The sequence below is a fragment of the Loxodonta africana genome, chromosome 1 (assembly GCF_030014295.1).
Source record: "Loxodonta africana isolate mLoxAfr1 chromosome 1, mLoxAfr1.hap2, whole genome shotgun sequence".
Taxonomy (NCBI): Eukaryota; Metazoa; Chordata; class Mammalia; order Proboscidea; family Elephantidae; genus Loxodonta; species Loxodonta africana.
Window position 1 is genome coordinate 110,466,901 of NC_087342.1, and position 16,519 is coordinate 110,483,419.

At 42.0% G+C, this 16,519-nt stretch overlaps 1 protein-coding gene across 1 annotated transcript in view; it reads right to left on the bottom strand.

Moving 5' to 3' along the window:
- Positions 1-16,519, bottom strand: part of TNFRSF21 (TNF receptor superfamily member 21) — an 83,795-nt gene that overhangs the window by 41,290 nt on the left and 25,986 nt on the right. Inside the window, exons 2-3 of the mRNA XM_003404449.4 lie at positions 15,862-16,513; positions 13,882-14,379 (exon numbers count right to left, since the gene is read on the bottom strand). Coding sequence (XP_003404497.2) covers positions 13,882-14,379; positions 15,862-16,513 — 1,150 coding nt within the window. The remainder of the gene's footprint in view (positions 1-13,881; positions 14,380-15,861; positions 16,514-16,519) is intronic.

A 16,519-nucleotide genomic window follows, 5' to 3' on the forward strand; every position in this document is an offset into this window, starting at 1 on the left:
TTGAGCAAGCTACTTAACTGCTCTATGCCTCAGTTTCCCCACCTGTAAAATGGAGATGATAGTGGCCTACCTCATAAAAAATAGGGTTATGAAAATTAAATAGGTTAATATTTGTAAAATACTTAGACCAGGATCTGGCATTCAGCACACACAATGTTAACACTTTGTAACAGAAAAACAGACAAAGAAAACTATTATTGGTAGGAGAAACCTTTTTATAACCAAAACCACTGCCGTCGAGTCAATTCCGACTCAGAGCGACCCTACGGGACAGAGTAGAACTGCCCCACAGAGTTTCCAAGGAGCGCCTGGCGGATTCAAACTGCTGGCCTTTCAGTTAGCAGCCGTAGCTCTTAACTACTACACCACCAGGGTCTCCACCTTTTTATAAGGCTTTTTTTTTTTTTTTTTTTAAAAAGTAGTCACACGTGTATGTCATTGTTGCATCCCAAATCACCTCCTGATCTTGCCTATGTCGGTAGCAAACACCCATAACCTCGCTTTAGACAAAACAGAACTGGATAAGTATTAATTTATTACCGAATTCCTAACACACTTCATTTATTCACCATTTGTGAACACTCCATACAGTGGTGTTAATAACTCAAATGTTTTCTTGTCATTTCTGAAACCTGATTGAAAAGTATGCTGATACTATTCAAATATATTCACAGCATTGCTTCCAATTGCTAAACACCTGTCAACTAACCACTGCAACCTCTGGGAAATATTTACGCAAGAAATGTGTTCAGCTGCAAATCCACTTCCGTGATTGGCTCACATCTCTAGAAAGAGAAAGAGGGCTGCAGAGTGGCGAATCTGGGAGATAAATTTCCTTTACAAACCCAATAAAGACCAATTCTTCCACAGCTGACCAATTTAAAGGAGGAACCGTAATTCACAAAGGCAACATTTTTTAGCTTGTTGCGGTTCACAAGGATCTAGAAATGAGAACCTGGCTGCTACTGGGTAAAATCTACAGTCAACACATAGATGAGAAAGGATGCGTTTTTGCTTGCTAACTAGGTACGGTGGAATGGCATTGTATTTTGCTTTGTTTCAGCAGTGCGTTGGAATAGAGGATAGAGTGGAAGACGTTAAATACATATACATACATCACCAGAAATTCAAGGCCTAAAATATAACTCAGTTCAAGGCCAGCGTCTGAACTTTTTCAAATAAGTGAACTAGCAAATTATGTCCTAATTCTTAAGTGGAATTGTTTCCCCTGAGAACAGTCTTTACATACAGATTGAAACATCAAAGTTATGTAAATAAAAGGTTCAACCACCAAGCCAGCTGTCTGTACTTGAATTCAGTCTTTCAGTTTTAAGCCTAAGATATGAAAGAAATCTTTTTATAAGGTTAAAGAAAGATATGATAGAGGTTTGGCTGTAGGCTGTTTTTAACTTCTTGTTTCAGTTTTTGCATCGCTTAAGGATGGAAGATGATGATAGAGATCCTTGAATCCAAAACCTTCATGGTACAGATGAACAAAACCAGGCCCCACGATCTACTTCCCTTTGCATCGCTTCCCTCCCTAGCAATGCTGCCTGACTACCGGGTCTCCTAATAAGCAGGTTTCCATTTTCACCTGTTCCGGGCCTGGTTTGCTTCTCCCATTTCCCCAGGCTGCGTTTATTACCTCACTGGGTGCTCGTCATACCACTTGGGCAAAGTTCCTTCCGTTTACCCTCTGGAATGATTAATACCACACTGTCATTTTCTTTTCCAGCACTCTTTGTACGGGTCAATCAAACTTTAACACGTTTTACGGTCAAAGTTGCTAGTGCAGATGTTCTCAATGGAATCATTTGTCCCAGCCCATGTGACTCATTAAAATGGACCCTTAATGGATTTCTACTTGGGTTGAAAATGAGATACAACTATCCCTCTGCCCTGACCTTAGCACTCCATGAATGCTTCAGTATGGCTCATCCTCTGCTAGTCTTCTGCTGGGAGAGAAAGAAAGGAGAGCCAAGCGAGACGTTTTATCTCATTCAGACTTCATTAACAACTTCATGAGATAGGCGTGTATGTCCACGTTACATATAAAAGAATTGAGGAGAGGTTTAGCAGCTTGGCACAGGTACAGTTAGGGCTGATATTTAAAACCTGGGTCATTCGGAATCAACTCAACAGCAGTGGGTTTGGTTTGGTTTGGTTTTGGGTCATTCTGACTCCTTAGCCCTCTTCTTTTACCCTACCACACTACCACCAGGACTAGTTACCAACTCCATTTATCTGAGTCTTGGCTGCTTCTTTTTATATAAATCTTCTAAATAAATCTCCCCGCCAACTCCTATTCCCCATTGTGGGGACACAGAAAGGGAGAGAAGGAGAAATATGTTGCAGTGGTGTATTTGTTATGGTGTGGGTTTCAACTGTCTGGCAACAAGCCCACCGTTCCTTCTCTAAAGGATGAGAGGGCAGGAGTGGGAAGCGGTGTGGCATACTGGTTACCAGCTCAGGATCTAAGGCTGAATGGATGCCTGAGTTCCAGTCCTGGGGCACCACTCACTGGCAGTGTGGCCTTAGTCAAGTTATTTAATCTTTCTGTGCCTCAGTGCCTAATGTGCAAAACGAGCATGATACTGCTGTCATAAGCTTGTTTCAAGAATTCAATGAGAAAACACATATAACACCCACCTTCTATGTTTGTTTGCCAACTGTGCCCTCCTCCCTCCATGAGGTATTTTCATAAGCACTGCTATGCCAATTTTTTTTTCATGTTGCTGTAAAAAAAAAATTAGCATAGCACTCAGGAAAATACCTCGAGGGAGGAGAGCGAGGTTGGCAAACGAATGTAGAAGGCATGCATTATTTGCGTAAAAATACGATAATCAAATGAAAATAACACAAGCAAAGCAGTTTAATAACTAGAGTCGCTTTCCTGAACTTTCTTAGCCTTTGCTTTGCTTTGGGATTCCTTAAAGGTGACTTGTTTACAGACTTATCCCAAGCTTCTCTCTACTGTTTCAGGGTAGGACAGCACAATGAAGAAATGTTTACTTCATATCTTATTTCTCCTTCTTCAGCCAAAGTACAACAAACACAGAATCCGACTGATTGACCATGTAGGTTTCTCTTTATGAAAATAACTCAATATATGGACAACTCTGAAACAAGAGACAATATATCATAAAAGCAGAACAAAGGGGAAGAAATACATAACTGTGGCAGTTCCTTAATCTATTCTCTTTCATAGCATTTTTCCCTGAAAAAAAATTGCGGTTCTCATGACCAAAGATAAACCCTGTGAACCAGAGCTTTGCCTGGACTTCTGAAAAGTCACCTCCTGGCCAGCAAGGTGCTTAGCCTCTTACATGCAGACAAAACCAGACTTGAACATTGCCTTTCTGGAAGTGCAATAAAATATTTCTATAACCCCAGCCTTCTCCTGTAAAAAGAGACAGTTTTCCCACCCCCAAGGAGTGCTTGTAGATTATCTTGTAAAATTTTAAGCACACAGTTCCAAGGAATTACAAAGATGCACTGATCTGTGGTAAACATGTAATTTAAAAGTCCCTTTACTAGAGAGAGTAATGGTCACACTAAGGAGCCATGATTAGAATATATTAAAGTTAAAGAGGGTTTCAGTGTAGCCAAAGGCTAATCCCATTTATTAGTACTTAGCCACACCAGGAGGGACTTACTGGAGCACACAGTAGCGCAAAGTTAGCTGCTCTTTAGGTGGATGTGAGCTGCTCCCGTCAGCTCGGGTGGGATTTCAGCAACTTTTCCAAAGCAAGGGAAGCATTTACCAGATCTGACCACTCTAGAATCATCCCTTGAGATGAATAACACAAAGCTTTCTCAGAAGTTCTGTTTGTGGCTGGGGCTCCATGGCTCATATGAGAAGAGCAAGGCCTCCCTCAGTGTAAAATGTCTGAGGTAGATGAGATAATTGGGCAGGGTTTTTCAGCTCCTTTGCAATCAAGGTACGTGTGGGACTACTGCAATTTTTATAACTCAAAATGTTAGTTCTGTGATAGCCGCTCAATGTCTACCACACTACAAAATGTCTCACACTGCCCCTAAAAGCACTCAGTGATTGCACACTGTCTTGGTCCTCCCCAGCATGTATCCTGATTGAAGTAGAAATATTTGCTGCCCTTACTCTGTTTTATCTTGAGGGAAAGCTCTTTCATGTTGCAGTGAACATACAACTCTCCTCTGGTATAAGGTTGCTTGGTGTTAAGCCAGGCCTCTTGCCTCTGAGAACGTATTGTACTCCACTCTACAGCACGCTGCAGTAGCCAATCAGGGCAGTGCTTCCTCTGACAGGCATTGGTGTGACAGTAAGTATACTCAGTTATGGCAAAAACAAATTGTATATTGTGACCAAAACCTGGTGGCCTTTCTGTGATGGGTTCAGGTCTTCTCGTTTTACAAAAAAAAAAAAAAAACCTGAGATTCAAAGATAGGAAGTGACTTCCTGGGATCATTCAGCCTTTTAGTAGCAGAACTAGAACTGGAAGTCAGCTCTCCCAGCCTAGTGTGATTTCTGCTGCCCACAACTCTTCCCTAGCATCCCAACCAGCCTTTGAGGGATGAGCCCATGCCTCGACTCAACCATCTCGTGTGTTTTTTTAAAAAGTACTACATTTCCATTGCCCTTTTCTTCTGTTGAAGTCCCCGGGTGCTGCAAACATTTAATGCACTGAGCTACTAACCCAAAGGCTGGCTGTTCGAGTTCACCCAGAGGTGCCCTGAGAGAAAGGCTTGGCGATTTACTTCTGAAAAACTCAGCCATTGAAAACTCTATAGAGCAAAAAAATTAAAAAAGAAATATATATATATATAAATTAAAAAAAGAAAACCCTATGGAGCACAGTTCTACTCTGACAAACATACGGCTGCCATGAATCAGAATCAACTCAACGGCAACTGGTTTTTTGCCAGTTGTGCTGCACATTTTACATGCTTCCATCCTTCTAAGTCTCCTCCTGTAGCACTGTGGGTATTGAGCTAAGAAGATGGCCGACCTGACCCAATTAATCCCCTCTGGTTCTCTCTGAGGAAAGCAGGGGCAGAGATAGAGTCTACAGCAGGAAGCGTCTGCCTTCTCGTCTTGATCCCTCTCTCCACTCAAAGCATATCAGTTCCCTGAGTAGATGAAAGGTAAAAGGAGAGGGATGGGAACTTCGACAATCATCTCCTCCCTCACAGCTGGCTCCAGTTTGGCAAAGAGATGAGTTGCGGCAGGTAGACCTGTGAGGTGGACCCACAAGGAAAAATCAAGCTCTCCTGGTAAAAGCAGGTATTTATTAGGAGGAGAGGAAGGAAGTGTGGAACAGTTTTTAAGTGAAAAACACAAGGATAACTGACACATTTTCCTAGCTCCCCCACGTATCTGATTGTTCTGCTTTGTTACTTATCCATTCAGCAGACTGGGCAACAGTTACTGCTAAGTGTAAGGAATTCAAGAAAGGCTTCAAGAAGAAGCACACTGTTTATCCGAGCTGTGCTAGCCACCAGGAGGCAAGAAAGAAGCAGCCGCTGAAAGTCGACAAATCTGTGGCACAGATCAAGAGTTGGGGAACTCTGGAGGATGGACCGAGCCACCCGTTTTGGTCAATAAAGTTTTATTGCAACACAGCCATACCAATCGTTTGCATATTGTTTATGGCTGTTTTCGGGCTACACAGGCAGAGTAGAATAGTTGCAACAGAGATCACATAATCCTCAAAGCCTAAACTATTTACTATCTGTATGTTTATAGAAGTTTGTTTCAGTAATGAAGTCACTCCCGAAGCTCACCCTTCAGCCAAAGATTAGACAGGCCCATAAAATAAAACAAGACTAAAGTGGCACACCAGCCCAGGGGCAAGGACTAGAATAGCTAGTAATGGGGAACTCAAGGTCTAGAAAGGAGAATATTGACATGTTGTGGGGCTGGTAACCAATGTCACAAAACAATATGTGTACTAATTGTTTAATGAGAAACTAGTTTGTTCTGTAAGCCTTCATCTAAAGTACAATTTAAAAAAAAAAAAAAAGTGAAAGAAAAGCTTTGCTGACCCCTGATAGGCAGTTTAAAGAAAATATTTCTGCAGCGGAGATGGATCCATGTTTAGATATAAAGCCATTAAGGAGTTTTGTTTGATTATCTAAGGGGCTGTCTGCCTGCTGGAGAGGGCATTGCACCAATAAATAATCATCCTGCATTCTCACCCTCATACCTGGCATAAAGGAAGATCACTGCGTAAGTACAGTCACATTTATATTACAAGAGAATGCTTCTGTCTTGTCCATTGTCACTATTTCTGAGTGAATCAGAAATGCCGAGAAGATGGAGGTGATGATGCCCGTGGGCATGACGATGATCTGCACCACCTCTATCGTCATCATCCTCACCCTTATCACTGCCAACATTTACAGACCACTTACCTGGGAGCAACACAACATTCTTTAAGCACTGGGCACATATCTTATTTATTCCTTGCAGTAACCTATGTACTATTATCCCCACTTTATACGTGAGGAAATGGAGGCACAAAACGGTCAAGTAACTTGCGCTGGATCACACATCTAGAAGGTGGAACCAAACTCCTGAGTCTCTGTTCTTAACTGCATAGTATAATGACTTCTTTTGAACCTTATAAACAGAGGCCCAGAGAAGTAAATGTCTTAACAGAAAGTACATGACTAGAAAGGGCAAATCTACTTTAGAACTTGTTTTACTGATGCAGTTCCTACCCTGTGATGATGCTCCCCTCCCAAGGATCCTTACCTGCATCATCTCCCACACTCCTATCTCTGATACAACCACGTGGCTCCCACAAGCTTTTCTTGCTTCTCTGCTTAAGACCCCCAGCCCCCAGTAAAGCTAATCCATTTCCATTGTAGTTAAACCCGAACAGCTAAGCATTTACAAAGGTGTCTTGGTCTTTGAATTGGCAGATTGCTCTCCCATCACCACACTGCTTTCCAGTGTCCTTGGGCCAAAAGGGTCCCACTTCGAAAGAAGTAGATCAGATGGAGGAATACCAGAAAACTTTCTTGGCCAGTTTTTTGCACTGGCTATCATGGAAGCCTCCTTTTGCTCTGAAAAATAATTCTTGGCATCTATGGCCATTTAGCATAAAGAATCCACCTTAAGATCTTTATGTGTAAATTTCCAACAAGGGGCAAAAAATCCATACCATAGTTTGATGGCTTGAAAACCATCTGCCCTTGAAAAGGGTAAGTAGATAGTTCATGCTCTATACCAGTGCGAGCCAATAGAACTTTCTGTGATGGTGGGAATGCTCTCCATCTGTCCTGTCCAACGTGGTAAGTGTTAGTCACAGGTAGCTACTGAGCTCTTGAAATACGGCTGGTGAAACTGAGAATCTAAATTTTTATCTAATTTTAATTTTAAATTACATAGCTCACATAGCTAGTGGCTATCATATGGGCCAGACAACCCTTCCTCGAGCACTCTGTTCCCAGGTCCTTGTGCTATAGGCCTTGGGGCAGGGACATACAATAAGACTCAATGTCCCCTAAGAACTCTTAAGCTACATGGCCAGGCAAACCACAAAGCTATGAACAGTTAAACGGTAATACACAGTAAGAGCTAAAGGAATAAGGAAATAGCATCTTAAGAGTCTAGTTCTCCAAAATGAGCACACCATTTGCTTTGACAATCCCTACTGCAGTCAGTTTAAAGGAGATGCTGCCTTTACATGTCACGTGCTTTAAGTAACTACACAGGGAAGGATTACAGTTCCAGCTATGTCCTTACTATCTCCCCAAGGCAGAGGACTGAACCAGCTATCAAGAATCTAAACTCAGTTTACATGAGATAAAACCAGTTCCTCTGTGTCTCATCCTTTTTTTTTTTTTTTCACAGCCTGAGGTCTGAAAGAAAAAGACCTGAGAGATATGTGCCTATTTTTGGCTCCCTTTATCACTTTGCGGAGTCTCCCCCACAGGTACTTACAGGGCAATTTCCATTCCTCACCTGTTTTTCAAACCTTCCTCTCAAAATTCCTAGGGTAACAAGATGCTGGAAATCCAACTTCATACTTTTTGCAAATAGTTTAAGAGGAAGGTAGGGAGATGAGGGAGAGAAAGAGAGAAGATAAAAGGTAACGGCATACATTAGGATTTGAGAGAACATCAGTTGGTTCCTGTTCTTAGGGAACCCTCATTCTCAACTGAAGCTGGACTACCCTTTTTTTATCTTCTGTAGTATTAAGGACCACCACCTGCCTGTCAGCTTGTCATAGTGTGGTGGTTTGTGTGTTGTTATGATGCTAGAAGCTATGGCACCAGTATTTCAACTACCAGCAGGGTCACTCATGGTGGACAGGTTTCAGTGGAGCTTCCAGACTTCTACAGACTAGGGAAAGGCCTGGCGATATACTTCTGAAAAGTAGCCAGTGAAAACTATGGATCACAACAGAACATTGTTCTATTGTTCTATTGTTCTAACAGAACTGGAAGACAAGCCTCCTAGGTTAGAAGACACTCAAGATCACGGTGGCCACACAATGGGCTTGAACATACCAGTGATTGTGAAGATGGTGGAGGACCAGGCAATGTTTTGTTTTGTTGTACCTGGGGTCACCATAAGTTGGACTCGATGCCATGACAACTAACAACAACACAGCTATAAAGAAGTGAATGAAGTGACTGCTTTTAGATCATCTGAGACTTTCTCAATGCCTGTATGGTCACTTGTGTACAAACTAAGGTTCACTACCTTTACTTTTATGCTTTTTGTGACGAAACAGACAAAACGGAAAATACTGTGTTCTGTGTAACTCTCAATTAATGTGACCCCACATTAACCTTAATTTTAAATTAAATTGAACATTTTGGACCCCCGTTTACCCCATTATGTTGGTTATACTAAAAAAAGAAATCAATTTTTTCAAATGACAAATTGGACATTGATAATAGACTTACATCTTGATGACAGTTATGCTCAATAATAAACTCAAATTGATTTTCGTACATAATTAAAGAGACTTCCAATTCCTATTGCTGAAATAGACACGTCGCTAGAAACCACAGTCCAGTCACAATCCACCAAAAATAAAACTGCTTTGACTTCAGAAAGGAAAGAAGCACACAAATAGCACAACACTCTCATTCTTCCATCCTCCTAGCCACATGAGGTCTCATCTTGTGTTTCTAACCCTAGGATTCCATGAAAGGTAGGATTGCCGTTTTGTGGAGTGGAAGTCCATGCTAGGCAGACAGGAGTGAGTGGAGCAGAATAATAAAAGAGGTTCTTGCTGGTGAGAAAGACAAGAACCAATGTCCTAGCTTTTCAGTACTGAGAGTCTGTGATACAGCCAGGGTGGATTAAGCAGTAGGCAAGGTACACACAGGCTTATAGTAGGCAAGGTACACGTGGGCTCAACTGTGGTTACTTACTAATCTGGGGTGCACAATTTCACATGGGTTTCACCACATGATGTGCACTTCAGATGAGTAAGTAAACACAGTTAAGCCCGTGCATACCTTGTTATTGGGAAATCTGTCCCTGGATATGGCATTCGGGTGCATGGCATGGTCTGCTTAAAGTGGGCAAGGTTAGGTAAGGTCTTACATGACCTCTTGAGAGAGAACAGTCCAGGGCTAACTGATTCTATCTCCACCCTCACCCTCATGACAATTCAGTGTGAAATGGACAAGGACCAGGAAAAGATCTTATTAAACAGGATTATCCGCTGCCCAGAACTCACCGCAATCAGGTCAACAAGGCATTGTTTCCAGAGCCTCTGAGCACCTGGAATGGCTTTGATTAAACAGAACCTCTTTGTAAAGGATTTTACTTGGATGTACCTTTGAGACTAGCAATTGGGAAAGAAAAGACCTTCCTTAGAAAAACACCTTGAATATAAACATACCAATGTAAAACCTTGTGTGTGTGTGGAGGGGGGTTAACCCATTGCCGTTGAGTCGATTCCAATTCATAGTCATAGCGATCCTACAGGACAGGGTAGAACTGCCCCATAGGGTTTCCAGGGAGCGCCTGGTGGATTTGAACTGCTGATCTTTTTGGTTAGCAGCAGTAGTTATGAACCACTATGCCACCAGGGTTTCTGAGGAAGCAGCAGTAGTTCTGAACCACTATGCCACCAGGTTTCTGAGGACGGGGATAGGAGGGTTAAACTTTCGCAAGAGTTAGACCTGAATAAGACTACTGTGACTTAGTTTGAAGAGCCTATCACTGAAGTACTGCTTTTCACAGAACGTGTGATCAGGCTTTCTGTGACTTGGAACTTCCGTTCTTTTTATGAAATTGGATATTGTTTTCAGGACACAGGCATAGTAATTTACAAGGTTACCATGGTCATTAAGAATGTCTAAGGTCACTGTATTAAATTGCTTTCTGCCACTGGACCAGTTTTTACATCTACGACTTGGTGTTCTCAAGAATTATGAAAGCTACCCCTCAAAAAAGGGTTTACAGATGTGGCTCACCATAACCCAGTCCAGAAATGCAAAAGCTAAAGGAATAGTCTCTTTTTTAATAAAGTGAGTTATGAAATAGTTACATAATCCCAGTGGGATATTCACGTTGTTTTCTCCTAATTAGATAAATCTGGAGTAGAACAAGTGTTCTGACTGGCCCCTTAAAGTGCAATTTAAAGCAATATCTGATCCTAGGCTGAATCCTGTACTAGAGGGAAAAAGCATGCTATCAAGAGCCTTACTAGGTCAACTGACAACATTGTAATATGGGCAGTGAGAAAGAAAACTGGAATGCTCCTGAGATGCAAAGATGGTGAAACTTCATCTTTTTTACTTTGGACACGTCATCAGAAACATCAATCACTAGAAAACGACACTATGTTTGATAAAGTTTTTGTCAGCGAAAACAAGGAAAACCCCCAATGAGATGGACTGAGGCAACAGCCAAAACAAGGGGCTCAAACATATCAAGGATCATGGTTCAGGACCGAGCAGTTTCCTTCCGTTATACATAAGGTGGCTGGCCACAAGTCAGAGCTGACTCAGTGGCAATTAACAAAGACAACATCAGTATTAAATTTATTGAGGCTGAAATACGTAGAACGGTTTTTTAAGAGGATGTTCTTATTATCAGGAATGACACACTGAAGTATCTAAGGATAAAGGACTATGAAATGGTTCAGAGAAATATTTTATGTATGTATGTATATATATGGAAACCCTAGTGGTGTAGTGGTTAAGTGCTATGGCTGCTAACCGTAAGGGTCGGCAGTTCGAAACCACCAGGCGCTCCTTAGAAACTCTATGGGGTAGTTCTATTCTGTCCTATAGGGTCGCTATGAGTCGGAATCGACTCAACCGCACTGGGTTTGGTTTTGGTTTTTTTATACATATATATATATATATATATACACACACACACATAACATGATATAATGCATATTATATAACATTTTATTATATATAATTAACTGTTACATATTATATGTATTTCGTAATATAAAATCACGTATGTGTTTTATGCAGAGAGCAAATGATAAAGCAAAAGGACAAAATGTCAGCAATAGGTCAATCTGGGCACTGGTATACAGGTGTTCGTTGTACTATTCTTGCAACTTTTTGAAGCTGGAATTAATTATGTCCAACATAAAGGTTTTTTTTTTTTTTTAATAAAATGAAGGAAGGAACTGAAGCTCCCCTTGCTAGGTTACCAGTATAGAACAGTCTTGTTCTAGACTCTACAGGCTCTCTCCCAAGTAGGATGTTCACCTCAGTGTGGCTTTTGCTTGGCTTTTGACAGTTCACATGAGTCACCAAAGGAAGCAAAATTAAATTTTTTAAAAAACTTTCTCTAAATCTCTATTATAAACATGTTACCGTTGTTAGCTGCCATTGAGTCCAGTGACCCCACGTGACAGAATAGAACTCCCCCACAGGGTTTTCTTGGCTATAATCTTTATGGAAGCAGATTGCCAGGTCTTTCTCCCATGGAGTCATTGGGTGAGTTCAAACTGCCAACCTTTCAGTTAGCGGCTGAGCACTTAACCATTGTGCCATAAGGGCTCCTTGATTATAAAAGTAGCATGGGCTTATTACAGAAAACTGAGGAATGTACAGAAAAGTAATAAAGACAAAAAAAAAAAAAAAAAACCCACACACAAATCACCCCAAATCCCACCAACTGGAAAGCACTATTGTCACTTTGGAGCCCGGTGGCATAGAGGTTAAGATCTAGGCTGCTAATCAAAAAAGGTCAGCAGGGTGAATCCACCAGCTGCTCCTTGGAAATTATGGGGCAGTTCCACTCTGTCCTATAGGATCGCTATGTGTTGGAATCAACTCAACGGCAATGGGTTTGGTTTTTTGGTTTTATTGTCATTTTGGTGTATTTCATTTCAATCTTTATCCTAAAGTTTTAAGAGAGCTGGGATATTGATACAAAGTATAAAAAACTCATTGCTGTTGAGTTCATTCCAGCTCATTGTGACCCTGTAGGACAGAGTAGAACTGACCCATAGTTTCAAAGGAGCAGCTGATGGATTCAAACAGCCAACTTTTTGGTTAGCAGCCAAGATCTTAACTACTACGCCATCAAGGCTTTTATAAGAACTCAAAAAAAAACTGTATAAAATCTTCAATCTGACACAATATTCCATTATGTGGACATGCCATAACTTACTTCTTAAAACTGGCCCTTTGGTTATTTTCAGTGTTTAAGCATCATACATAACGCTGAGTTAAAAGTTAAAGTTCTTTGTGCTTCGATTTTTTTTTTTTTTTTTAGTATTTCTGGTTTATATTTTTATGATAGGTTCACAGAAATAGAGTTGCTGCACCGAAAGTATAGACATTTTTTAGACAATACAAAATGCCAAATTGCTTTTTAGAAAGGGGAAAGAAGGTACCTGAATGGGATTATCAGACTTCGGAGCTGCAATCTGATTTAGGATTTAAAGAAAGGGAAGTTGCTGCCAGCCTGAAAACTGCAGTCTTCAGGTCAAACTCAGCTGCCGGGCAAGTTCTGTAAGCTATTTTGTGCCCTCAAAAGAGGAAAGACCAAAATATTCCAGCCAGTATCGACATATGCTGACTGTTAGGTAGAAGATGTAGGGCCCAGCCTCAGATAATCGTCAACATATTAAGCATTGGATGTCTATAACCCAAAAGACCCTCCTAGGCTCCTGATTGAAATGGAATCCTAAAAATTTAAGTGGAAAAATTTTAAGTAAAAGAATTTCTTCATTTACATTTAAAGTTACAGAAACCTAAAGCAAGGTTCAGATTCAAAGGGCAAACTCAACTTTTTCCACCTGTTTTCTTAGTGGTCTCTTGTTGTGTGCTATCAAGTAGATTCCAACTTGTAGCAACCGTACAGGACAGAGTAGAACTGCCTCCATACGACGGTTTTCTAGGCTGAAATCTTTACAGGAGCAGATTGCCAAGTCTTTTGTAACACAAAACAGTTGGTAAGTTCAAACCACCAAACTTTCGCTTAGCCGCCAAGTGTTTAACCACTGCACCACCAGGGCGCCTGCTTACGGTCTAAGACTGTAGGAAAAACAAGGGCTCCAACAGTTAGGATGCCTAGAGTCTAGTTCCATCGGTCTTGAACAAACAACTAGCCTGGGGTCAAAGCAGTCAAACCTCTCTGAATTCAATTCCCTGTTTGTTAAATGACAAGGTCGAACAAAGTCCCTAGGGTCACTCTTGGGTCTCTGATTCTGCAACATCCTCCTGTTTCAAAGGTGCCAAGGGAAAATGAGGGAGGTGGGGTTATTCTCTCTGAACACAACAGGTCTAATGCTGACCACCTCATTTCCCATAATACAACTAGATCAAACAGCACTTGGTCTACAAAAGAATATTCCAGAAACTGTGCATGTTCCATCCCTCCAAACAACAGAAATTAGGGAAGGAAAGGCAAGGGGATCTGTAAGAAAGGAGAAAATACATAAGGCTCACCATGACCATTGCAGTAATAGATCCACTTCTCCCGGTTCTGGGTTGGGGTCACGGATTTCTTCAGCCCTGCCTTTTCCACAATGGCGCTGGGATCCTGCCGGGGGCCCTTTTTAAGAGTCCTCGAGCTTTTCCGGATACTGCACACCACTATCACCACAAGCACCAGCAGCAGGAAAAGCACGATCATCCAGGGCAAATGCTCATTGATGTCAAAATGCTTGTGTAGGGTCTGTCTGGGATGGCCCCTCTTGGGAACCTTGATGGGTGTGCTGGACTTCTCACCCTCAGTGGCCTCCATGGATGACGGCAGCAGCTTCAGGATGTGTCTGTGGTGGGGGCCTTGCTGGTGGTTGATGACCTGGAAGTTTGAGAGAGTCTTGTTCTCACCTTCCTCCCCCCTCGCTGAGCTTGTGTTGTCAGGGACTGTCCCTTCCTGGATGCCACTTGGTACCTTTGGTCTAACAGAGGCAGAAGAGTTGGATTCTGTGGAGTTCATGCCTAGAAAAAAAGAGTAAGGAGGGGGAAAAGCTTTTCTATATTTGGGGATCCATATATTCCCTCCTCTCCCTGGTCATCTCCAAACCAGGTCAGATAATGAAAGAAGAGATGACCTTTGGAGCTTAAGAATAAATTTATTTTGTACATTTTTCATAAAAGTCTTAATAGCACCTTTATGGGGAGGGTAAAAACTAAACTGAACAGCTAAACTCACTTCCTCACGCCAAAACCATGGGCACTTTCAGGGACCCAACATCTGAACCTCATGGCAGCTTCTCCTGTACTTCACATACTGAGCAGACACATGTATGGTCATAGCTCTAGTTGACTCTTATGTTATTGCGATTACTCAGAGAACAAGTTCAAATTTAATCCCTTTGTTCATATTCCTTCTGCCCCACCTTTTGACTATTTCATGATGCACTGGTAAAACAGGGAATGTGACCAAAATAAAGAAAAGAGCTCACATTCAAGGTTTGGTGGGTCAGGACAGTGGCTAAACTCAGGTAGAGCTTTCTTAGCATCTGCAACTTAGTGGCATTTTTTCAGAGTAGCCTCCACAAGCGATCTTTGTTAAGGAAGGAACGTGAGTGCCGGGAATTCTGAGTCCCAGAGACAGGACCTGAGCTGTATCAGCCCCTGAAAGCACCTGGACAAGTCATTTGAGCCCTCTGAGTCTATTTCTTTATTTCAACAATGGAGGTTGTGAGAAGACCCTCCTTTACAGGGTTATCATGAAGATCAAATGTAACCACGCATGAGAGTTTACTAGTAAGCACAACTCAAGTTGGTTATCATCTCATGGAGATTGGGTTCAATCAAAAAGAATTTGGAAATAAGGGTTAAATTCTTCAGACTGAGGTTCAAAATGAATTCTGAGGACAACTGGGATGCTTGAAGGAAAGGACAAGGTTAAAATTCTTGGAAAAAAACAATTTTCTAGATGTGACTGCTAGTTACCTTCAATTTGACAGAAATTTGCTTGTTTCCTGAAGTTTCTAACTTTTCTTCCCATTCCTGTCCCACTTTGATCCAATACTCATCCCTCCCTTCCTGAGTTAATGATATTTTCTCCCTTTCCTCTCCTTCTGGCTATGTCTTCTCAGGACGGACTCATGTATATTTTTGTGCCCTTAAACATCCAATTCACTTGTTTATTTGACAAGTTTGAAAGTGAGGCATGAAGAGGTTAGGTGACTTACACATGGTCACACACTCTCTTGTTTCTTTCAGTTATTACTTTCTAGCCTCATGTGGCCTAGTTTTTAGAAATTTGATCTCCTTTAACAGAAAACTTCTGAAATGAAATCTAACCGGTCCATAGAAGCCAGATTTAATTAGCCTCAAAATGGAGGCCTCTTCTTACAAAAGTGACTTTGGAATATGTGAAATGGAGAAAACATCCTTGGTACAACCGCCTCCTTGATACTTTCACTGGGTTTAAAGCCTTCCTCAGACAAATAACCCATGAGGTTAAGTTACCTTTGGGAACATAAGTGGAGGAAAGGACTTCATGGGATTCCATGTGCTCAGGGCGTGAAACGATGGCTGTGCCAGGGGAAGGTGGGGTCGTGCTCGAGAAGGACGGGAGTGCGCCACAGACGTTGTCTGCCTCCTTGGTCCCCGGCTTGATCACCACCAGGTTCTGACTCAGACAGTCTGTATACGCTTTACATTTCATCACACTAGAAGGCACATCAGAGAAGGTACCCCGAGCGCACTGCTTACACCGTACATCCTCCATCTCTGTCCCTTTCTTCCGCACACCCCAACCCACAGGACACACCGTGTGGGGGGCGCAGGTAGCGTTAGACTGGAACATGCCAGGTGGGCAAGTGCATTCTCGGTCAGTAAAGGCAGCACAGGGTAATTTCTCAATCATTGGCCATGGGCATGGCTGACTACAGTCATGGCATTTCTCAATGCCATTCTCATGCCTGGTAAAGGTGCCCATGGGGCAACTGCTGCAGACACGCAGGCTTGTGCTGGTACAGTGCTCAGACACATAGGTTCCTGCTGGACATTTGTCACAGGTTAGCACCTGGCCAGTGGCACGGTCAACATGGCGGTATGTGCCAATGAGATTTGGGGCCTTCTGTTCTGGCTGAGCGGTGGTGGTGCTAAGAAATCCAAGCTGAAA